This window comes from Aythya marila (assembly GCF_965140915.1).
Source record: "Aythya marila genome assembly, chromosome: 17".
Classification (NCBI taxonomy): Eukaryota; Metazoa; Chordata; class Aves; order Anseriformes; family Anatidae; genus Aythya; species Aythya marila.
This window is the reverse complement of record NC_139058.1, coordinates 1,496,914-1,520,588: the sequence shown is the minus strand read 5'-3', so window position 1 is coordinate 1,520,588 and position 23,675 is coordinate 1,496,914. Positions and strand designations below refer to the sequence as shown.

General features: G+C 50.1%; 1 protein-coding gene across 2 annotated transcripts; it reads left to right on the top strand.

The window, feature by feature from the left end:
• Positions 1 to 337: 337 nt before the first annotated feature.
• On the top strand, positions 338 to 23,173 carry UBE3B (ubiquitin protein ligase E3B). 2 transcript variants are annotated; one of them, XM_082773726.1, is made up of 27 exons: positions 338 to 499; positions 723 to 892; positions 978 to 1,098; positions 2,162 to 2,221; positions 2,558 to 2,662; positions 2,787 to 2,883; positions 3,381 to 3,466; positions 4,129 to 4,211; positions 4,901 to 5,006; positions 5,682 to 5,802; positions 6,135 to 6,312; positions 6,691 to 6,860; positions 7,595 to 7,762; positions 8,450 to 8,621; positions 9,374 to 9,492; positions 10,074 to 10,188; positions 10,576 to 10,675; positions 11,112 to 11,231; positions 11,574 to 11,750; positions 11,833 to 11,943; positions 12,253 to 12,390; positions 12,809 to 12,874; positions 14,471 to 14,529; positions 16,530 to 16,712; positions 17,041 to 17,152; positions 17,521 to 17,613; positions 18,027 to 23,173. In XM_082773726.1, the coding sequence occupies exons 2-27, from the start codon at positions 732 to 734 to the stop codon at positions 18,216 to 18,218; spliced, it is 3,213 nt and encodes a 1,070-aa protein (XP_082629852.1). In that variant the 5' UTR covers positions 338 to 499; positions 723 to 731; the 3' UTR covers positions 18,219 to 23,173. The 2 variants fall into 2 exon arrangements, with proteins under 2 accessions (XP_082629852.1, XP_082629851.1); XM_082773725.1 differs by having other exon boundaries at positions 338 to 546.
• Positions 23,174 to 23,675: the final 502 nt, after the last annotated feature.

Below are 23,675 nucleotides of genomic sequence, written 5' to 3'. Positions count from 1 at the left end.
CCGGGGCGAGGAACTTCCGGCCCTGCCCCTTCCGGTGCGGTGTCCCCTCGAAACCCGTCCGGTGCTCCCCCTAAACCCCCCCCCCCCCCCCCCCCAACCTCACCGCTCCGCTCCTCTCCGCCTCACCTCGCCTCACGGCCCGACCCCCGCGGGTAGCTCCGGGGCTCGGAGCCGGGCGCGGAGCCGCTCGGTCCCCCTGCGGTTAAGCTGCGATAAGGCGAGGCTGGAGGGAGACAGAGAAGGGGCGGAACGGCGGCGGGGCGGAACGGTAGCGGCGGGGCGCGGGTTTCCGCCGGCCCCGCGGCGCCTCACGGGGCGCCCGGCTCGGGCTCGGGCTCGGGAGGGGCGGGCGGGGGGGGGGCGGCCCCGGGGACCCCCTCGGAGCCCCCTCAGAGCCCCGGGCGCGGCCTAGCGGGGCCCGGCAGCGGCCGGGGGCGCTCCCGGTGCCCCCTCGGTGCCCCCTCGGTGCCCGTGGGCTCGCTCCCGGTACCGTCTGCAGGTGATTTTGGTAAACCGGGCCCGTGCTCGGGCTGTGGGGGCTGTGAGGTGAGGGCCCTGCCGCCCCCTCGCTCGTTCCGTGCTTCAGCGGCCTCGGCCCGCCTCACCCGGGCTCCCTGAGTGTCCCTGCTGCGTCCCCAGCCCTGCAATGACCGCTTCTTGCCTTGAAGTTATTTCTGGTTTCTTTCCTTAAGCTCATTTCTGGTTCCTTTCTTTATTTACAGGCTGTGAAGATGTTCAGCGCCAGCCAGTCCTCCAAGGCGCAGTTCCTCGACAAGGCCCGGCAGGCCCGGGAGGAGCGCAGGGAGCTGAAGGAGCGGGAGCGCGCCGCCGTCCAGATCCAGGCCCTGGCCAGGAGGTTTCTGTGCCGCTGCCGCCTGCAGAGGGACATCAGGTGGGTGGCACTGCCCTTGCTTTGTTCTCCATCAGAGCGCCGTGCTGGGGTTTAACCCCCAGTGTCGGTGCTCCCCCTTTCCTAGGAGAGAAGTGGAGGATTTCTTTGGGGCGAATGAATCCGCCTCGAGTAAAAGGAGCGCGCTTTCTGTCTTCAGAATCGCTCGGAAGCTGCTGTTTGTTTTTAACCACAAAGAGGACAAAGAGGTAAGGCTTCTACTGCAGCATTCTTTCCTTTTTCAGTGCTATATGTTAACGTTAACTCTGTTTAAATAGCTACCCGGTGTTCCTGGAGGCTCTTGCAATATCTTTTGGCTTCAGAAACGTGATCTCTGCCTCCTGCTCCTTCTCTGCGGGACTGAAACAGAAGAGCCCCTGAATTTTTCAGTAGTGGTTCTGTACTCCGGGCATAGTTTAACAGCTGTTTTTCCTGGTGACCGTGCCAGCAGCGGTAATTGAGCTGCGCCTCATGATTTTGTCAGCTAGGCCAGCGCCCTGGGCAGGTGCGTTGTGGCAGCCCACAAAGATCTGTCCTGGCGTAGTGCAGCGTGCAGGCTGCTTGTATTGCAGCTGCTGCTCTGACCTTGCCCCGAATTTGTGGCTTCAGGGTAAAGCCCTGTGCTGTAGTGTCTCCGTCCATGAAATTATGATTTTTTTTTTCCCCAGAGAGCTGTGAGGGCTAATTGAAAGGAAAACAATTGAAAAAAAATTAAAGGCCGTGTTTAAATTGCAGCATCAGGGGGTGACTTTGTGACTTTTTACATTTGTGTCCCAATAAACTCCTCCTGCTGACAAAGGGACAAGTGCTGCAAATGCATCTTTCTGGATTTACAGCATGAAAACCAAACGTGGACACCACATACGGAATTTTTAGGTGCCTGGTGTCCATTTGAAGTTCTGTGTTATGGTAACGAGGTGCCGAAATCCATCTCTTCTGCTTCCTCTTCAGCACAGGGCTGGTCTGTGTTTCCTTGTGCTCTGTTTCTGGGCACCCCCCTCAGTTTGGATACCGAACTGGGAAGGCTGAGGAATTCCTCCTATTTACGAGCAGCGTGGCCAAGGAGAGAGCTCGTCTGCACAGCGCTGGCAGGGCGCGTAGATGAGCTCTTGGGGAAGGAGCCAGCAGCACCGCCCGTGGGGAACGTGGCTGGAATGTGTCCACGTGTAGAGACCTCGCTCCCTCTGCTGAGCTGTTCCTCGTGCTTTTCCAGAATAGCCCCTACTGCAGTTAGAACCAACATCACTTTTGTTATTCTGTCTGTTTTTGCAGAGATTCGAAAAGCTGTGCCGGTGTATTCTAAATAGCATGGATGCTGAGAACGAGCCCAAGGTCAGCAGGATGTTGTGTTGTTTTGTTTTTTTCTGTGGGTGGGGATTTAGGTTGGTGTTGTGGGAATTATTTAGCTTTCAACCCCCCCCCGAACATGGCTGAGATTCCGTCGTGGCTGTTTGGAGAGGTTTCTCGCTATCCCTCCAATATTTTTAGTGTCCTGTGGTGGGTGGTGTGCTCTGACCAAGTGATCTCTGGGAAGAGAGCTAGCTTGGCTCCACTGCTGGGTTCAGGGGGCTCTGGGAGGTGGTTTTGTTACAGAGTTTCCTGGTAATGTATTTAGCCCGTCAGCAGCACAAACACTGATCGTTCCTGTTCATATCCTGCCTGCCTCAGGTGTGGTACGTGTCCCTGGCGCTCTCCAAAGACCTCACACTCTTGTGGATCAAACAGATCAAGGACATTCTGTGGTTTTGCTGTGAGTTTCTCAAGCAGCTTAAGGTAAAAAACAAAACAAAACAAAACAAAAACATTTTCTTTGCGTTTTTGTCTGCCTGCATCGAACAATTCTGCAGTTTGGCACAGAGGTGATGAGGTTTATTAACGCCGGTGCTTCTCGTTGCAGCCTGACATCTTACAAGACTCCAGGCTGGTCAATTTGCACCTCACGATGCTCGTCACCTTCACAGACACTTCTACCTGGAAAATCCTTCGGGGAAAAGGTCGGTGTATCCTCTTCAGTATCTTAAGGCACTGACCGTACTGTTTCTGCACCTGCCTTCTCCCCATGCTTACCACAAAGATTTGCTATGCCTGTGCTCGCACAAAGCAGGGAATGGCAGTAAGGATTCCTTTGAGATGAAGGAGGCTGCTTCCCTTAGAACAGCAACAGCTGTTGCAAGGTTTTTATGGTTCTCCAGAGTCTCACACACCAGAATTGCTCAGAGGATAACGGGATGTGCATTTAGCTTGGTGTTTGTGGAGGAAATACAGAGAAAAAGTAAACAAGTACAGTGAGGAAATGCAGCTCTTATAGCTTAAATGTTCCATTTTACCAAGGCGTGATGTGAAATGCTGCTAAAATGGTTGTTTTGCATCTAAGGGCAAGGAATTTATGCAAGAAGGGCTTGTGAAATGACACATCAATTTACAGGTTGTGAGAGAATGAGCAGTGCAGCTGTGATACTGGTTTAGTAACGTCACCGTTTTAACCTGGCAGGTGAAACCCTGCGGCCTGCCATGAACCACATCTGTGCTAACATCATGGGACACCTCAACCAGAAGGGATTCTATTCTGTGCTGCAGGTCAGTCTCGGGCTGCTACGATTGTCTTCAGTTTATTCTAAATAAGCCCCAGTCCCGTGCTACAAGCTTCCATGCTCGGAGGAAGCTTTTGTGAGCTCTGGGTGGTGGTTTGTCGGGGAGAGGCTGGGTGGGGAGCACTGGTGGTTTGTGTGGGCATATTTTCTTCAGAGCAGAGTCTTCCTGTTGAGCCCAAATACATCGTCTGCCTTTTGTCTCTACTGGCAAATCTAAATGCTACTTCATTGTCTTATAACAAGAGCAAGGACTTTGGAATGTTTTTCCTAACTTTGGTTTGTGTTCTGTTCTGTTAGGGAAAGGAACCGATGTCATTCTACCTAATCCTTTAAATTAGAATGATGCTACAAAGCCCCTACGAGCCTTGCCTGTTAATTTTAAAAGGCCTGGGAATCTTCTGAGTACAGTGCCTAGAGAAATAAGAACTACTGGCTGCCTGATTTGAATGCAGTTTCTCTTTATGCCATTATTAATCTGAACCCTTCTGTTCTGCCAAATATCTAGCAGTAACTCTTTTTCAGTGTTTTTTTTTTTTTTTGGTGGTGTTCCTTCTCTGCTCTGAAAATGAACACAACATCTTTCACAAACAGTTATAATATTTTTTTTCTGAGTACTGCAGGTTTTTTTTTTTGTTTGTTTTATTCCAGATTTTGCTAACTAATGGCTTGGCAAGATCCAGACCATCCTTGTCCAAAGGCTCTTTAACTGCCATCTTCTCCCTCGCATTGCGGTAAGGCAGCCAAAGGCTTTATTGTGCTGTTGCAGACCTCTCTGTCTGCCAGTCCCTTTGTGCCTTTGAGAGTTTCTCCCTGATAAAAGAGCTGCTTTAGGCAAATAGTTCACTTTCCTGTCATCGTTTTTTTCAGGTCAGAATGCTATGAAGTTAGTAATAAGTGCTAGCATAAGTCTAGAGTTGGGAGTGCAGTTCCAGTTCAGAACACAGGATCTGCTTGCTGTTCTGCTGAGCTGTCAGAAGGGACCAGAGCTCTCTGGATAAGTACAGTTGTGCCCCTTACAATGAGCTGCTGTTGCACATTTATCTGTTACCGTAGAGAGCTCTTGAATAAGTCTCCTAACTTCTGCCCAAGGAAAACATTATTTAATTACTATCTTTGTGGCAATGGGGAGAGGGGGAACTTAGGAGATGAACTGCTTAACATTTATAGCTCTCTGGGTTGCGTGGATGAGCTGTGGAAAAATAGGTTATGCTGTGAACTGTTTGACTTATTCAATTCCCTTGAGTCACGAGCAGTTTTGTGAACTTGCTGTGATAACAGAAGTGTAAGTGAACGTTCTTCTCCAGTCGTGCTTCTTGATGAGGATAGAATCAGAAGCCAGTCCTGAATGGCTCGGTTAGAAAGACTGCTTCCTCCTTTGCTAGGTCAGGTATCTTGCACTGAAGTATTTTTCTCTCTGTAGCCCTGTGATTGCTGCACAGTTTTCAGACAATCTGTTGAGGTCATTTCTGATCCATATCATGTCTGTGCCTGCTATAATGACTCATCTCGCTACTCTAACACCTGAGGTAAGTGGGTGAGGTAACAGTACCAAAAATCCACTGACTATCACACAGGGCCACTTGTTATTTCATTTTATCAGCTCTTAGAACAGAACATTGGCATTTCTTTTCCAATTGCAAGCTCTGTTGAGGAAATACTTGATCCTTCCACATGCTCAGGGCTTCTAATACCACAGGAGTTATCAACACCAGTGAGGTGATGGACTGAACTGTCCTCAGATAAATAAATAAAACCAAGTGAAAGAAATATGTGATACAGCTTGAGTTTTTGCACGTACTTATCCTTCCATTTCTGTGATTGTAGGCAAAGGCAAAACAGAAATCAGTCTGTTGCATGGCAGAGGATCTCTGATGGGAACTAGCAGGCAGTCCTCTAATTAATTAAATGTGTCTGCTCCTCTGTGTAGCTTGGTGCAGACAGCAACTGTTGCACAAAATTGGCATTCTGTGCTCTTGCAGACAGTTGAAAGTCTGCCTACAACTAGAACGTGGCCTGTTCAGCTGCAAAGCTTTTCATTTCTTAGACCAGCTTTGAATTGAGGACTTTCTCTCTCTTCAACAGTTTTAACTTTCTGATTTATCTGGAAAGGAAAGTCAGTCCAAACTGCTGATAGCAGATGAGCTATGGTTGTTCTGTGTGGTGCTTCTCAGCCTCACCTGCAGTTAAATTCTGTGTTTCAGCGTCTGGCAGTGATAGAATCTCATGAGCTTTTCCGCAAGTTCATCCTGTTTTTGAGTCGTGAAGCGCAGTGCCGAGATGTCTGCGTGTGCTTGGAAGGAAGTCACACTCTGTGTTTGTTGGGTAAGCACCTGTAAGACATCCTCCTCCTGTGCTTGGAAGGGAGTCTTGACTCACTTGACTCTTGATCTGCCTCCAATTCCCCGAATTTTACTCTTATTTAGATAGTTACAAATGAGAAGGCTGCAAGAGAATGCCAAAGTGATGCACCGCCTTAGTGGTTGATGTGATGGAAATGGCTTCCTGTAGGGTAGCCTCTAACAGTAATTTTTTATTGGTAATCCTTTTGTGGACTTGAAATTTGTTGCGAGTGCTTTTTGTCTCTTTTATCTGTAACCACTGTCCTGCAGTGTCTGTCCCTCGCTTAAGTTTTGCTGTACTGGTTGTTCTGCCAGGTAATCTTGTGTTCTTGGGCTCCTTGAATGATAAAGTTCTTGAGGAGGAGACAGCTCATTTTGTGGGTGTGCTCATTCACATGCTCTCCTACTGCCAGAAGTACGTTTCCCAAAAGAAATCCAATCTCACCCACTGGCATCCTGTTCTGGGCTGGTTTTCACAGACTGTGGATTATGGGTAAGTGAAGACGACCTTATGGTTATAGATGCTTTAAGCCTCTGTTTATTTATAAGCTGCAAAGTGCTTTAGGATTTGAGATGAACAGCGTGACCCTATTCAGAGTAGCTTCTCAGCTGTTTCGGGTTATATCTGCACAATTTAAACTGTCTCATTCATACACAACAATTACATGAAGAAATTCAATTAGTAGAGTTAGATTGGTACCAGTGGCCATGCTGGCACGCTTGGTATAGGACCTGGGTATTGTTTTTTCCTTGAGGACCACCTGCAGGGTGGGTTCATGCTCCATTTTGGCTGTGAGCTAGGTGTATCAGAGTATCCCTGGTGTTTTATACCAGCCTGCCTTTTAACATCTCTCTCTGACTTGTCTTTCAGACTGAATGAGTCCATGCCTCTGCTGACAAAGCAACTGCAGCATCTCTGGGGAGTCCATATGATTCGCATCCTCTTCAGTGATGTGCTCAGCAAGAAATTGCTAGAGAATCAGGAAATAGCTCAGCTGCCAGCACAGCCAGCTTCCCCGCAGAACAGCCTCCCTATGAAGAGTCAGTTTTGGAGGGCTGCTTTTGTGTCTACATGCTGGGAGGGAGAGGGGTTGCATGAGTGTGTGTGTTTCTCTCTCCCAGTCTCACAGGAGCTGGACTTTTCCACTTAAGCTAAAAGCTTTGAGTAATTACTTGCAGCAGCTGCCGCTGCTTAGGTGGGGATATGATCTAAGTTATTTGTAATTCCAGCTCACAAAGCCTCTGTGACCTGGGGCAAGTCTTGTACTTTGGTGCTGTGAAAATATGTGCTTATTTTAGCAGTTTTTTTCTTTATTGTTGCTCAAGTAGCTGAAGTGCTTACTGCATAGCTTAGTGCTTCCCGAGGCAAGATGGGGAGGCCAGCTTCCCACGTGAGAAGCGAGGTGAAGCGGGCTTCTGGGCCTGTGAAGCATGGGGATCCTGCAAAAGCAGATTTAGAACGAGACAGGATGTTTAAAATAAGACAGGTAGCTATCTTCCAGCTGCTGTGCATAGCACTAGATCCTGTGGCTCGTTAGTTACTGCAGTTCTGGTAAGGTTTTAAGCTCCAGAGTAATGTCCCCAGCAAAACATTCTTCTGTGTTGCTGGCAGCTATACTGTGAGAAAAACCTACCAAAACCTGCTGTCCGTGCCATGACCCAGTTTGCTGAAATCCTCTTCACCACAAGGCTGCCAAGTGGCTGAGCATAAGAAATGGTTTGGAGTAGCGCTTCTGTCTCCTGAGCCAACGTTTCATGTGCTTCTCTGTCACCAGATCTTTTCAAGAGAGCTTTCCAGAAGTCTGCGTCTGTCCGCAACATCCTCAAGCCTGTTGGGGGCAAGCGAGTGGACTCTGCAGAAGTGCAGAAGGTGTGCAGTATCTGCGTCCTGTACCAGACCACCCTCACAACCCTCACGCAGATCCGCCTGCAGATCCTCACAGGTGAGGGCACATCTGTGCTTTTCAAATTGCTTAATAGTGGAGAAAAAATAGATTTTTCTTATTAAATTCTGTTGACTTGTTGGTAGTTTTATTACTGACAACAGTTTATTGACTGGTTGGGTGGAAGGCTTGTTCCATCCTGCACCATGCACCTGATCAATAGCATTCATCACTTCTTTATCAAGCATTAACACTCCAGAATACAAATTGAAGCAAGTTTTCCTGTAATGAAACCTTGCTTACTCCATATCAAACTTAAGACTGAGTCAGTGTTTTCAAGAAGCCTGGTGGTATTAATCTTTGTGATGGAAACTCTGAATGCTTTCATACGTTTTAAGAACAAATTGCCTGTCTTCCAAATAGAGGAGGTAGAGGAGGAGACGAGTGCTCTTTTGGCCTGGTGGATAGAGTGGAGGAAAGAGTCCACAGTGGGAAAGGGCTGCAAATATGCAAATAATTAATCCCTCATTAAAAAGCCTTTTTTTTTTGTTGTTTTTTCCGGTGACCGTACGTCTCCTCTTAATACAGACAGACCTGGGAGCCCAGTGTGATGCCAGTGTTCCCTTCAAGCAAAGGGTTGCTTTGCAAAAGGATCTGTCAGCTCCGAGTTACACTTCTCTCTTGGAGGATGCACAAATAAAGCAGAAGAAGCTTTACTGAGTGTGCTTTGTATTTTTCCATTGCCAGGCCTCACTTACCTGGACGATCTGTTGCCCAAATTGTGGGCTTTTATCTGTGAGCTGGGACCACAGGGCGGGTTAAAGCTCTTCTTGGAATGCTTGAATAATGACACGGAGGAATCTAAGAGGCTGCTGGCCATGCTGATGCTCTTCTGTGACTGCTCCCGCCACCTTATCACGTAGGTAGCAAGAGGAGGGCGTGCTCTAGACCTGTAAAGTGAAACTCTCGTGTTTCTTAGGTTTCAAGAGGAATAGTTAATGCATTGCTGACTTTGCTTAAAGATAATGAGGTAGAGTAAGGCAGCAGGCTTTTCAAATGCAATCCTGAGGAAGATTGGACTTGAAAGGGGCTTCCCCATCAGCCTTGGGCTGCTTCAGATGGCTGAAGTGGTGACAAAATACTGCAGAACTAGCTAGGGAAGGGACATAAACATTTCTGCTGCTTCTGGGCAGCAATTGCATCAGTCCAGAGCACGTACTTGGGTGTCTCCAGATGAGCTTTTGAATGGTGGTATAGCTGCAAGGAAGCTCTGCAGCTTACGTGCTTCTGTTTGCAACTCTTGCTGTATCAATCACTGACTTGCACAGCACGAAGGATGGGAGAGGTGGTGGGAAATTGTCCTTGCTGGTCAGTAGAGACAGTTTTCTTAGCTTGGATGATGAAAAAGGTCTCCTGGGAACTAGCGCGTGGGTCCTTTTAACTATGAAATACTGTCTGCTTGTATCTCAGACCTTTCATACTGTTTTTTGTTAGGATCAGATATCAATTAAAATCAGTTAATAAGGTTTAGTTGTTTATGACTTCAGATCCTCATGTGTGTGTCAGTTGTCATAGAAATAAGCTGCTGCTAAAGGATAATGTGCCTTTATGAAAAAATTCAAGAGGGAATTAAATTGACACTTGTACATTTGCATTTGTTTTCTCCGATAGGATTCTTGATGACATAGAAGTCTATGAAGAGCAGATTTCATTCAAACTGGAGGAGCTCGTTACCATCTCATCTTTTCTGAATTCCTTTGTGTTTAAGATGATCTGGGATGGAATTGTGGGTAAGTGCTTTCTGTAGCCTAAGTTGAGGATGCTATTAGCACAATATATGCCATTAATTTTTGAAAATGAAGCTTCTGCTAATAACTGCTTTGAACAAAACAATATTATTATGTGGCTTGAGAATGTGTCCCAGCACTTTGGTGTCCAGATGCCGCTGTCATGCTTGGCACCAAATATGATGCCACTTGTCTATTTCAAGTGAGAATTTGTTACCAGACAGGATGGGGATACTGACTTTTGCCATCTTGCTAGAGTTTCTGTAGCTAGCAGTGTCAGTCTGTGTGTGGGAATAATTTTGGTACAGTTTGGTTCTCAGAATTAGAGGAGATAGACCATTTCTGTTGTGATGGCTTGGTTGCAGCTAGCTGAGGTGGCCCTCGTGTAGCTAAGAGTTTTTCACTTTGATCAAAGAAGAGGATGTCTGTCTCCTGGGAGGCACAAAATCTCTTCCTTCCCTCTGAAGGCAGCTAGAAGAAACACACCGCTCCTACCAGCACGGGGCAGGTGATCCACATGTTGCTCCTGGACATTTCTGTTACCTAGGGTGCCTGCACACTGTTGCTTTGTTCCTTTTCTTCAGAGAATGCCCGAGGAGAGACGCTGGAGCTGTTTCATTCTGTCCATGGCTGGCTCATGGTCTTGTATGAAAGGGACTGCCGCAGGCGTTTTGCTCCTGAGGACCACTGGTTGCGCAAGTGAGTGTCCCAGCTCGAAGCAGGGGTCCTGTGCAGCTCTCTGCCTGTCCCAGTGCAGCAGCTCCCCTCGGGGAGACTTAATTTTAAATCGGGTGCCTTTCATTCTGCCTGCGAGGTCAAGGTTGGAAGCGCTCCCTGGGTTGTTTGCGTTTAAGGATACCCCTTCTGTTGGGTTTAAATACCCCCCAGAGCTGCTCCTCTTCTGTGGTGCCATGGTAAGCTGCTACTCCTGGAGGGCAGTGCTCTGAGAAGTGACTCGTGTGACAGATGTGTACACCTCAAGTCACTTTTGAAGTCATTATGGGTTTCATCTCTGTCCTACCCCCAGCTATTTACAGTGCCTGGGCGTTTCTCAGGGGTCTCTGAATCTGTGCCTCTCTTTGTAAGGGACCTCAAACCCAGCGTGCTCTTCCAGGAGCTGGACAAGGACAAGAAACGAGCCCAGCTGCTCCTGCAGTACATCCCGCATGTCATTCCCCACAAGAATGTGAGTGGGACAGGGGCAAAGGATGGGGACTGAAAAGCCAGGGTGAGCTGGGTAGCCTGGGAGGGAAGGGATGTGTATCTTCAGCATTTTGTGGGGTGAAGCTCATGACTGGGATTCGAGTTAAACAAAGGTCTTCTCCTCCCTCCTCTGCTCTCACCCATGTATTTCCTCTATATTGTCTGCTCTCCGCTCTCTAATATTGCTGGGACCTCGTCCCTTCCAAAGCAGGGCTTCAAGAATTTCTCTGCCTCACTGGGGAACAAGGAGGCAGATCCTCCCCATTTCTAGCAACAAGGTGGCGATGGTATAGGGCCAACCTCGGGACAGGACAACTGGGAGCTGGCTCTAGCCGTGCAGCAGGAGCATCTGAAAGCCCCGCTGCACGGGAGGATGAGGATCCCTGTGGGTGAAGGCTTACCCGTGTTTTCTTTTTAAGAGGGTGCTGCTTTTCCGAAACATGGTTACGAAGGAGAAGGAGAAGCTTGGACTGGTTGAAACCAGCTCTGCGTCACCTCACGTCACCCACATCACCATCCGCCGCTCACGGATGTTGGAGGTGAGTGACTGGGCTGGCAGGAGCCAACAAACCAGCGGCTTGGGCTGACAAGGGAGGGATGTGAATATGTTTTTGTCTTCTCTGTGGGTTCTGAGGCACCCCCCGACAGTTCTGTCTGCTTTTTGATGAATTGGTGCTGAAGGGAAATGTTGGACTTCAGTTCAGACTGCTACAGACCTGGAGTTTTGACTAGGAAAAATGCCAGTCGTTTTGGACACACAAATGCAATGACAAACGCAGATTTAAGTGTTGTACCCCTGTCTCCTGTCTCTGCTGCATGTTTGCTTGGGTGTTTCATGTGTCTTACCACATGTTTGTCCTGTGGCTCTCCGATCTGCATAGGATGGATATGAGCAGCTACGACAGCTTTCCCAGAACGCCATGAAGGGAGTGATCAGAGTGAAGTTTGTGAATGATCTGGGTGTCGATGAGGCTGGCATTGATCAAGATGGAGTCTTCAAAGAGTTTCTGGAAGAAATAATAAAAAAGGTGTTTGACCCTGCACTCAACTTGTTCAAGGTACGCTGCAGGCTTGCAGGTGCTAACTCATGAGTAGCTGCAAACACAAACAGCCTGGCTCACTTCTTTCCTCTGTGTGCAGACGACCAGTGGTGATGAGAGGCTGTATCCATCCCCGACATCCTACATCCACGAGAACTACCTGCAGCTCTTTGAGTTTGTGGGAAAGATGCTTGGGAAGGCTGTATACGAGGTGAGCTAAAGCTGCTGCACTAGGGTGTTGTTGCTGTTAGTATTGCACTAAATAGTTCAGAGGCAGAGTGACCTCCACCTAGGGTAGTTCTTTAAAGGAAATGGAGTTCCCCTTTGTGTTTGCCTTTTTGCACCTTTCTATTAGCTAATGGATTTTAAGAGAATGTGGCTTTCTCAGCTGATTTCAACATCTTAAATCTTTGTATTTGTCCCACAACACATAATGTGTCCTGCAGACCTCCTAGGTAACCACAGACCTTGCACGTAGCAAATACACAGAGTGACTTTCCTTCTGCGTTCTTGTCTGCAGGGAATAGTTGTGGATGTACCATTTGCTTCCTTCTTCTTGAGTCAGCTGCTTGGACACCACCACAGCGTCTTCTACAGCTCTGTAGATGAACTTCCCTCCTTGGATTCCGAATTCTATAAAAATCTCACTTCGATTAAGGTTTGAGCATTATTTTTCCTGATGTTCAACTCTCTTACCACTGGCTGCTGCTAGGAATAATAGATTTGCAAATGCCTTTAGGGTGCTGATCGCCTTGAAACACACCCTGAAAGTAATAGCATTAGTGGAGCTGCGTGCTGATACCAAAGCAAGTTGGCATGCAGCAGCCCTTTGTTTTTACTGGGGCAAGCAGGGATGAAAAAGGAGTCTGAAGGTGTAAGCTTGGAACTGGAAATCAGCAATTCCCAAGTTTTAGCTTCAGATCTTGTGCGCTCTGCCATAACTTTGAGCAAGTCGTGTATTTGTTGTGCTTTGGTGCCTAGTTCCTTCTAGGGATCACATCGTGGGAGAGTGATACTGAAATGCTGTTCCTGCTGCTGAACACTGACTTCTTTCCCTCTCTTTGGTGTTCCTGTAGCGTTACGATGGTGACATCAGTGACTTGGGCTTAACGCTGTCCTACGATGAAGATGTGATGGGTCAGGTAGGCTTTTATTAATTTTATTAATTACATAGACCTCATCCCTGCTGTGTTCCCAGCACCCTCCCTGTGCTACCTGTTGATGAACACCGATAGTGAGTCCACAGTCTTAGCTCAGGCAATCCCTCTTGCTCCCGGTTAGATCCTAGCTGTTCCCTACAGGAATTGTCTCCCTTGCCTGTCTGATGTTTCCAGGAAGAGCCTCAGAAGCGCTGAGAGCAATCCTGAGGATCACTGCCCACTGCTGTGGGAAAGCCTGTGATGCCCGAAGTGGCAAGTTATGAATATAAGCGGTTAGCAGCAGAAGCAGGTTTGACCCCTGAGCAGAAGCATCCTATCTTTTAGTCGTGTCTGTAGGGCAGAGATACTGACTGAAGGCTGTGTGGCCAACAGAAGGCATCTGTTTTTCTCTGCTGAGCTCTCTGATAGCTGGTCTTGGGCATCCAACAGGCAATCTGTTCCAACTTGTGCTTCTCAGAGCGCTTTTCACTCTGACTCTGGGTGGGTAACGTGCGTGCTTTGCATGGCCCCATCTGACCGAGAATCTCGAGGAGATTGACTCATAAATGACCTTGTGTTTGATTGCGGTTAGGCCTTAGCTCTGCTCTCCTTTTACAAAAAAATGCCTGTGCTCAAAGGCTGGCTCGGATTCAGAGGTTGTCTGAACTCGGCCGTAGGATTCTGTGGCTTCGTTCAATATTTAGCCGTGGGCAGAGAATAGCTCTTTCAACAAAGTTTGCCCTCTGACCCTTAACTTTTCTGGTGCCAGGATTTTTTCTTTTCTAGTTGAAAAACATTGTTTTATGCTTTCCACTTTAAAAATAAAGTAAGAAACCAGCATATGAGAGCCCAGCAATAAGACGTTGAAGGCTGCAGCACTCAAAAGTTCAGGATAAACCCGGGGATTCTTGTTTGCATTGTGCTTTGGTCGTCCTGAAGCAGCCAGGTGGGGTAACCCTGTGGTTCCCCACTTGTCCATCCTTGCTAGGTTCGAGGCTGTGTTGGGCACAAGGGAGCTGAGCTTGTTCCCTGTGCCAGGCCCCATTCTGACCTTTGAAATCACCTGGAAACGAAGCACAGAGGCCACTGCAGTATGGGAATTTTGAGCTCTCTTTCTGAGCACTCTCTGCTACATGTTTTGAGTACCCAGTTTGAGGGAGTGAACTGGGAGCTCTGTCACTCGGGTGGTCCCAGGTGAGACTTGTGGAGCAGATAGCTTCGGGTCAGGCTGTTAGACTGGGCCATGCGGAGGCCCTGAGGTTGTTCTGCCTCTGGATTCTGGGATGGCAACAGCCCCCCAGGGCTCCTTGCATGGATTTGTGTGCGGTTCAGCAGTGATGGATCAGCCTAGAGAGGGGGCTTCCTCGAAGGTGGGCTGGCACCAGCGGTGGGAGAGTTGGAGTTCCCTGCTGCTCAATTACCGCGTTAATAGTTAAGTGAAACTGGTTTGAGGCAGAAGCAGGATTATTACTTAAATTTTAAATCCTACTGTTTTATTGTAAAAATAAATGTTTTATGGGGAGGTAACAGCTTAGCGTGGCATTTCTTTCCATTGTGGTTCCAGGCAGTAATTAGCAACACAATCATTTCTTCCCTCAGCTTGTTTGCCATGAACTTGTTCCTGGAGGGAAGACCATTCCTGTTACCAATGAAAATAAGTAAGTACAGCAATTAGATTTTTAAGGTCATCACTGCAAAATACTTTATTCTTGCATCTGGAATGAATTGAAATAGATTAGAGTAGAAGGAGCCCATAAATATCTTAATAGAATTTACTGGTTACAGTTCATCGGCAGAAATTGTATTAAATTCGATTTGCAAAATAAAAATTGACAATTTACTTCTTGAAACAGTGCTTCTGAGGTCAAAGGCACACAGTCTGTGAGATTCTGCAGGATTTAATGATGGTGATAGATGCAGACAGATGGATTCAAAGCAATTCAGGCACACAGTCGTGAACATAGAGGGCACAGATGCTCAAAGACACCTTGGAGCAGACAGATCTTCTCAAAATGATAACATGTGACAGTTGTATAAAGCACTGTTCTTCAGAAGAGTCAGTGCTGAATTCAAATGCAGTCGACAGTCGTACTTTAGACACAGGAAATCAGAGGAGACACTGAGCCCTGTAGCTATTTTCACAGATAACCGGCTTTTAGATAGTTATCGTAAATGTCAACTCCAGAGCCTGAAAACCAAACCCACCTTTTTGTTCCCTTTTTTTTTTTTTTTCTTCTCTATACCCTTCAGTGATCATAAAAGCAGGGTAAAATATCTATTAAGCAGATGCGTGTTTGAACTGGTAATCTGGGGCTTGTTCTCTCTAATGGCAAGTGAAAGCTGGATCCTACCTGAAGATTTATCTTTGTTAGCGTGCTTTGCAGTCTGAGCTCCCCAGTCTTTTCCCCTCTTGAGCTCTGACCAGGGAGTTTGCATTTGAAAGGCTCTCTCTCTGGCTTGTCAGAAATCAGCTCGGGGAGGAGGTTGAAAGTCCTGTGTGTTGCTGTGCTCGCTTACAGCAGAAACTTTGAAGCTTTTGTGCAGATGTGCACATAAATTGGTAGTTGAGAGGGAGCGGGAGAAGTATTGTAAGTGAAAGCAATCTGGAAACAGCTCTGTCTCTTAATGGCACAGCGAGGTTACCTAGCTGAAAACCCACTCGACGTGGTTGTGGTGGTGTCTGCCTAGGAACTGATGAACAGCAAGGTCAGCTATTTCCACTGTTGGTAAGCAGAGGAAAAATGATGGTGCCTCTCTAATAAACGCTGCACCTCTTCTCACTCCTGGGATGCCCGTGGAAATCTCCTGAGTTTTTTTAGTGTTAGTTGCGGCTCCAGTGAAGGCTCTGCAGAGCATGACTTGTTAATCCCAAATAACTGAGAACAGCCCTCTATTTTCATAATAGCAAAGCATTTCGTATGCACGGTATTTCTAAGGATTGTGAGCAGATGCTGGATCCTCTTTTGCATGTACTGCAGAGCAATTTGTGTGTTCTGAGGATCATCTAAAACGTGTTGGACTGTAACAAGATAGAAAAAGTGGCTAGTGTAAGGCATTGACACTGCTGCTTCTGTCTACGTAGCTGCCCACAGCAGCATCAAATTATTTTCGAAGCTGCATTTGTTTGAAAGAGCCATGGGAAACTCTGCAAAATCATCTGTTGGCTCTTTCCCTTCCAACTATTCCTGCTTTTACTGGCTTGCTCGGGAATGAAACCCTTTACCACCACATTGATCAACCATGGGTTTCAGTGCAGCCAGTACCAGAGCCCAGAGAGCTGATTTTCAGACCTAGAAAAGTTCCTGTCACTGGGGGTCTGATCCTTTAAAGAGGAGCTGGCTGCATGCTCCCCCTACGTCAGCTGCTGTTCAGCCAAGGTTCTTCAGCTAATTGTTAGAGCCAGCTGGTCTCTGGGTTGGGAAGGAGCTTTAAGGAAGGATCAGGCAGGCCCAGAGACAGAAGGAAAAAAGTCCGGGCAGAGGAACAGCTCCTCCTGCTTAAATATAGAGCAGGAGCCTGGAGGAGAAGAAATAATGCCTCTCCAGGCAGTTCTAGTGCCCGTGGGCTGGAGAGGCAGGTTGGCAACCCTGAGTCACACCAGCGAGGTGGGTGTCTCCTGCTCCAGCTCCGCCCCTGCCACCCTGCCTCTCGCCCGCAGGATCAGCTACATCCATCTCATGGCTCACTTCCGCATGCACACGCAAATCAAGAGCCAGACAGCGGCGCTCATCAGTGGATTCAGGTCGATCATCAAGCCTGAGTGGATTCGTATGTTCTCCGCGCCGGAGCTGCAGCGACTGATCTCTGGTGACAACGCCGAGATCGACCTCGAGGACCTAAAGTAAGCGGCCGGCTCGGTCTGCTGCCTTTCTCACTCAGCAAACCAGGCGGGTTTATTGCGTGGTTATTCGGAGGGCTGCAGGAGGCTGACTCCCAACTTTCTGCTCCTCCTAATTGGAATTTTTGGAGCAGATGGAAACAAAACGTAAAGAAGTTCCTTAAATTTGGAGAAAGTATTAATGAATGTGAAGGGGCTTTTCCTCCACTGGCATACAATGGTTCCTGCAAGCAGAATTTCTCTCTGCCTTTCCCCTTTCTCTGATCCAGCCCCTCTATGGGGGCTCTTGCTGCAGCGAGCCACGAGCCTGTCACAACCTTTCTCTCCCCAGAAAACACACGGTGTACTACGGGGGCTTCCACGGGAGTCATCGGGTCATCATCTGGTTGTGGGACATCCTAGCCAACGACTTCAGCCCTGAGGAGAGAGCGATGTTCCTCAAGGTAAATGCCATTCCAGCCCAACCTGGAACTCGGGGTGGTTGGGCCAGTGCTGTTCCAGCCTGTTTCCTGCCCTAATAGCAGTATCAGAATGCTCAATGCCTTAAAATCCACACCCTGCTCCCCTGGGCGAGCAGAGGGTGCAGCCCTGGGAGCAAAGTTCCCATAAATGCCCTTGCGTTGCCACGAATAGTCCTGCATGGACGGTGGTTTTCAAAGGCTAGCGGAGCACCAAAGCTCAGCAGTGTTGTACCACGGGGTGCTCAGATGCCAGTCCAAGCAGCTGCTCGCTGCGACTGCGTTAGCCGTGTGTCCGTGGGAGCCAGGCTGCTCGCCCTGCTGCTGCCTTTCACTCTCCATCACTTTTTCAGTTCGTTACCAGCTGCTCTAGGCCTCCACTTCTGGGCTTTGCCTACCTCAAGCCTCCGTTTTCCATCCGCTGTGTGGAAGTCTCTGACGATCAGGTAGGCAGCCTGCTCGCTCGTGTGCCTTGCGTTCCCTCTGACCAGGAAACTTAAACCTGAACGGTGTCTGCTCGACAGGGGAAGGTGAAAGCAGCCTTCCCCTAATAGGATGCTCGTGGCTGCATCCCCCTTCTCCCACACACAGCAACGATTGGGCTCCTATTGCTTGTCTGCAGGGTTATGTTTTCTCCTCACACATGACCCTCCCTGTGCTGCTGATCCTCTTCTGCACCCTGCAAGGGGACCCTGCGCGTGTAATGGCACTTGAAGTTAAACCAGAAGCTCATTTCTAGCAGCTGTGGGGGACAGGGCTTCGGGGTTTGATTCTCCTTGCTCCCAGCACACGGGCTTTGTGTTAGCAGCTCTGTCCTGTGTGTAGCCAGGATGAGCTGAGCATTTCTACCCCGTTCCAGGACACCGGGGACACGCTGGGCAGCGTGCTGCGGGGCTTCTTCACCATCCGCAAGAAAGAGCCAGGGGGGCGCCTCCCGACCTCCTCTACCTGCTTCAACCTCCTCAAGCTGCCCAACTACAGCAAGAAGAGCATCCTGCGGGAGAAGCTGCGCTACGCCATCAGCATGAACACTGGCTTTGAGCTGTCCTAGTTGCCATGGCCCTGGACTCCAGGACGGGGGCTCTCAGAGCTGCTGACTGCTGCTGGAGGTGGAGGCCTTCACGCGCAGAGCGGATCAGCCCTGCGGGAGCTGGCTGCTCGCTCGGGGGCCGGAGAGATGCAGCTGATACTAGAGGTTTACAGGGAAGAGCTGCTGGGCTAGACAGGGCTGGCTCTTCCCGGGCACTTCTCCAGGATGAAGGAGGTGATGGGCCTGCCCCAATACACTTCACTTGACACCCACGTAAATCATCTTTAAAAGCAAACCCTGGGGGAGCGTAAAAGGAGCCTTAAAAGTGCCAGTCAGATTAGTGACCGTGATACCCCCAGCAGGCTGGGCAGGCTGGGCAGCTGCCACAGGGGGACCGTTTTCTTTTTTCCTTTCCCAGGAGCTGGTCCAGTTTCTTCCTGGGTGGAAGTCAGTCAGTGAAAAGCTGCACGAGGGCAGGAACAGGACTGAGCCCCCAAGGAGACGAGCGTGAGGCAGCAGCACTGGATGTGCCACAAACAGGCACACTTTACTCAGGTCAGGTACTGGGGGGGCAGCTTCCCGACACCCTTGCTGTGTGCAAGGCCTTTGAATTCGTCTCGAGCATGAACCACTAGCCCAGACTCAAGAAGCAGCAGGTTAAATGCGAGCAGATGGACCCTGCCACTCTCAGGAAGGCTTCGGAGTGCTGTAGGTTAAGAGCTCAAGCAGCAGGCGTGGGGGTCAGCGTGCTGAGCCAGCTGCGCCTCTGCCAAGCTCTCACTAAAGCCTGCGACTTGGACGAAAGGAATTGTTGTCAGAACTTGCTTGGGAGCAGAAAAGGTTTAATTTTATTTAGCTTCCAGAGCTGGGGAGCTGGCACGCAGCTCGGGCAGCCCTCGCTCCCCAGCAGAGTGCTGCAGCGGGGCAGGTGCCCCCTGCTCTTTGTGGAAGGGGAGCGTGCGGAGCTGCCGAGAGTCCTCTGGAAACCTCCACTGGCAAAATTCCTCCTGCTGGGACAGAAGTTTCCCTTTTATCTGCGGTCTCTTTGGTTAGGGAGATGCACTGGTGAACTCCGACTTGGCCTCTGTGTAACAGCCACGCTCACTTTGTTGCCAAGGTCTTGATTTTGGTTGCTTTGTCTCTTTCTGGCCTTACTTCTCCAGCTGCTGTTTGCCTGGAGCAGGCAGCTTTTTCAGGTGGTTGTGAATTTCAGGACGTCGTGCTTCAGGACGGCGTGAGCGTGGGGGTGTGTGTGCCTGTGTGTGTGTGCTGGGAAGGTGTGGAGCCTTCCTGCTGTTTCTGACGAAGTCCAGAGCCTCATTTGCCCGGCGTTTTTGCAGCTTCCCAGCCTGGATCCCTTGTCCTGCTGCACGCCCTGCCCGCTGGGAGCACAGTTTGCTGGGCCTTGCTGGGTTCTGGCAGAAAGCAAAGCCGCGTACCTTCTGCTCTGGGACAGGATTCAAAACCTTCTCCCCTTCCTCTGTCACCGCTCACTCACAAAACCAACCTCGGAGGCTGCGGGTGGCTCTGCTGCCCTGCCTCCCCCCTCATCCCCTTCCTGGGGCGCTGGCGGCTCTCCCCCTGCTCTCTGGCCCCTCTGTGCTGCACGAGATGGTCACAGCAGCAGCTTGGTGTGAGGCTGACGTGCCCTGCCTTGCCCTCTGCCTTCCCTCGGTCCATCCAGCAGGGATTCGCATCCCTGTCCTCGCGGGGAAGGTTCCCTGGGCTCTTTGGAAGAGGCCCCGTTACCCGCCACGTGGTCGCGTTTCAAGCAGAGCAGAAAATACTTGGCAACGTTCAGCCGAGAGGAAAGGAATGCCCTTCGCTTCATCCTGCTCTGTTCTGCCTGGCTTCAGCAGATTTTCAGAAAGGAAGAATTGTATTTTTTTATTTTTCAATCAATGGCTGGAGGCGATGTTGGGGTCCTTTTTCTCAGTAATATTGAGCAGGAGTGACTGGAAGCGTTGGTGAGGGCAGAAATGTCTGCGTCCAGAGAACTCAAGGTACTGGATGAAGTCCAGAGAAGTTAAAGTTGATAGTAAAAATAATTTGGTTAGGGTTTTCTTTTGTTTTTTTTTTCCATAGCATTTCAACGTTAAGCTGTCGTTGGTTGTGTAGGTGAGAGGTTTAGGCTCTGGGTTGCACCGTTCATAGTTTGAAACCTTACACAAGATCCCTCTCGTAAAACGCGGTGTCTAAATGGAGCACAGTGACTGTTCAGTGAGCCGTTTTGTTGAAACCAGTGAGGTAAAATCCTTGCTCCCCTTTCCCCCTTACTCCTCAGGAGCACAGTTCCCAGAAGAGATCTTAGCGCAGTCTTTGCTAGGTCCCCACCAACCTGGAATTATTGCACTAGAAGACACCACGTCCGATTTGTAGCTGGCGTATAAAACGTGATCGTCTGCTAACCGCCCTGGTGGCCGCGTGCACAAGGATATTTCTCCTGAGTAGCTGGCTCCTGGCTGACCGAGAGGCTTTAAGATGTTTTTTCCTGTAGCAGAGGGCTGTGAATTTGTCTGCTCCCTGCCCGCACTGCTGCGTGCTGCGGGTTCCTTGCAGGGCAGGATGGCTCTGCCGTGGGAGATTGGCTGTTTTTTTCTATGGAAGACTTGCTGCCGTGGAGCCTTTGGTACATCTCTTGGATAAGAAATGCAGGGAAGAGAAAAATAAACCTGGTATGAGTAAGATGAGTGGACGTCTCTTCTTCTTTCCCCTAGGGGCAGGGAAACCGCTGGGTGCGACGCTGCTGCTCAGGGCGCGCAGCAGGAGTGGGAGCAGAGCTTTGGGGCATTGATTTTCTGCCAGCAGGTGAAGGCTGCTGTCACTTGGATGTCCCTTTGTCAGGCTGGATCCTTTCATGTGCTCGGGTTGCCCTGAGATGTGCTCCTGGGGCGCTACTGGGGGTGGTAAGAGCAGCTCTGAGCCTGGAGGCACCTGGCAGGGTTGTTCTGAGCAGGATTTGTCGTTGGGTCTTAAAATATGCTTGGAGAAACGCTGTTAGATCCACAGGGTGCTGTGAGTTCAGTCCTCAGAACCTTCAGGAGAGCAGAGGTGCTTCTTGGAGGTAGGGGTAAAGGGAGCTGGGCTGAAAGCCCCTGCTGTTTTTCCCGTGTGGGGCCCTTCGCATCGGGCTTTTCCCCTCTCCTGGCTCTGGGATCCGCTTCCTTGCAGGAGTGCGGAGCTGTGCCTGTTGCTACAGGTCCAGCTTCCCCTCCGTGTTCAGGTTCAGCTTCAGAGCCCCACGTTGTGCCCCCCTGGCTGGGTCTCACCGTGCCGACAGCCCCACAGTGCTCGGGGTGGCCCCGTGGGCACTCGCCTCGACCGGGGAGAGGGCGCTCGGCGGGAGCGTGGAAGAGGGCTCCCAGTCAGTGTGCAAGCACCATTGTTTTGACACCGAGGCATATGGTGCCGTCAAAAACAGCAAAAAGAAACCCCACAGCAGATGCTGCAAAGGCAGAAAGCTGGCAAGAGACAGCCAGGCCTGCAAAATGCCTGCTTCGCCGGCGCTGCGTGGGGAGCCAGCAAGCGGGGAGCTCGCCGGGGCTGGCTCCGTGCACACCGGGACCGTTCCACGTCCCTGACCCGCTGCAGGCCGGCGGTCCTGCCCCCCATACACCCCTGGCAGGGGCTGGCTGCGTGTTGGGATGGAGGGGGAGGACGTGCCCTGCAGCACCGAGCGGCACGAGACGGAGCAGCCCCGCAGCTCAGCAGTCCTGCAGCTCGGTTTTCTGGGTGCTCGCGCTTACTGAGACACGCGGCAGCTCGTGCAGCCCGCTGGGGACCTGTGCAGGTGCTGAGCAGCCAGGCTGCTGTGGAGGTGTGAGAGCAGGATGGGTTTGTGCAGCACAGCCAGGGCCCAGCCTGCTTGTGTCTGATGCAGGGGCTGTGGCTCTTGTCCGGGGTGCCTTAACTGCACGCCTGTCCTCTTCTAGCCGGGGCTTACCTTGCTGTAAAACTGCTGCTTGGGCAGGGAGGGGTTTTCTTGCAGACAAAACGAGTGTTTCAGGGGCCTGTGAGTGCAGAGGATTTGGCCTCTGGTCCTTCTGGTCCTTCTGGTCCTTCTGGTCCTCCGGCCTGGCAGGAGCAGTGCGGGACCGCTGCTGGCCCCTGGCTTTTTGGCTTCCTTTTTGGAGGCAGCCCCTGCACCTCCTGGCGGGGTGGGGACCCACTTATGTACCAGCCCTTCCTCCTCTGCGCGAGCGGAGCAAATGCTGCCTCCTATAAATTTACATACAACTTGGCAAAATGTATGTTTGTGTCATTTCTGCGCGAGCAGCAGCCGGCTCTGCTGCTTACACATTGTGGCAGTAATCGAGGTGCTTGAGTTATAGTGAAACTTATTTCATTTTACAGCTCCTACAGCGTTAACAGATGTACAGGCGTCTGATCCAATCATGCAGCAAGAGATTTTGGGGCCAGTTCTTCCAGTTTTGACAGTGCGTAAGCTAGGAGCAGCCATACATTTTACAAACAAGAATAAACGACCCTCACCAACATATGTCTGCGCTGGCAGATCCAACATAATCATAAATAAGGCACCCTGCTAGGCAGGAATGTGTCTGGGCCCTGCATACGGTCAGCACGGACAAAGCATCTGCCTCCCTCCCGTGATATTAATGAGGTGCAGGCAGCGGAATCCCCGTGTTGTACAGCTGGATGTGCTGGGTGGGGACAAAGGACTTGGAACAACACCTGCTAACGCAGAGCGCTGGGAGAATTAAGTTTGGACTTAATTTTCACTCCTACTTTGCTCACCCAGCCCCTCTGCTGCGTTCGTTCCTGCATCCTGCTCCCTGAGCGCTAGCAGCTGCCAGCTCAGCTGCACTGGGACTTTTTTGGGGAGCTTGGTGCAAAAGGTCCCTGCTTCCATCCCAGTGGCCCCCCCCAAGCCTTTCTGCATCTTTATGGCCAGCAGTTCCCTTGTTAGGGGGTAGCATTTGGGATAGAGGAGTGCCTTTAATACATCCAGGGCTGTGCTACACTGCAAGCGCTGCAGGCTGAGAACTTGCAAAGGGCCAAGCATGGCCTCGGGGGAGCTCTGCTCTGCTCTGCTGAGCTGCAGCCGCCTGGGGCTGGGACTGCTCTCAGCCTGAACCAGGCTCATGCCTAAATCCAGGCACTGCCCCCGGTGCCTGCTTATCTGGAACAACGGGGGCACCCCAGACACCAGCCCCCCCGGGCTTCAGCTGTGCTGAAACAATTGCACGGGGCTGTTTGGGCAGAAAGGGAGAGGGGGCGAGCTGGAAGCTGAGTGAACTCTAATAAATTTAATCTCTACATCGTATAAAAGTGCGGTAGCTAAATTTATTCCTCCTTGCACTCAAAACAATACCAGCTTTGGTCCCAAAACAGTAGTGAGATTCCTTCCCCCCAGCTGGAAAAAAAAGAAAATACTATAAATCCATCCTGGAGCTGATTTATATAGCATTCATGAAGAATTTATATTGCTAAGAATTTTATTCAATTAAACTTGAAAAG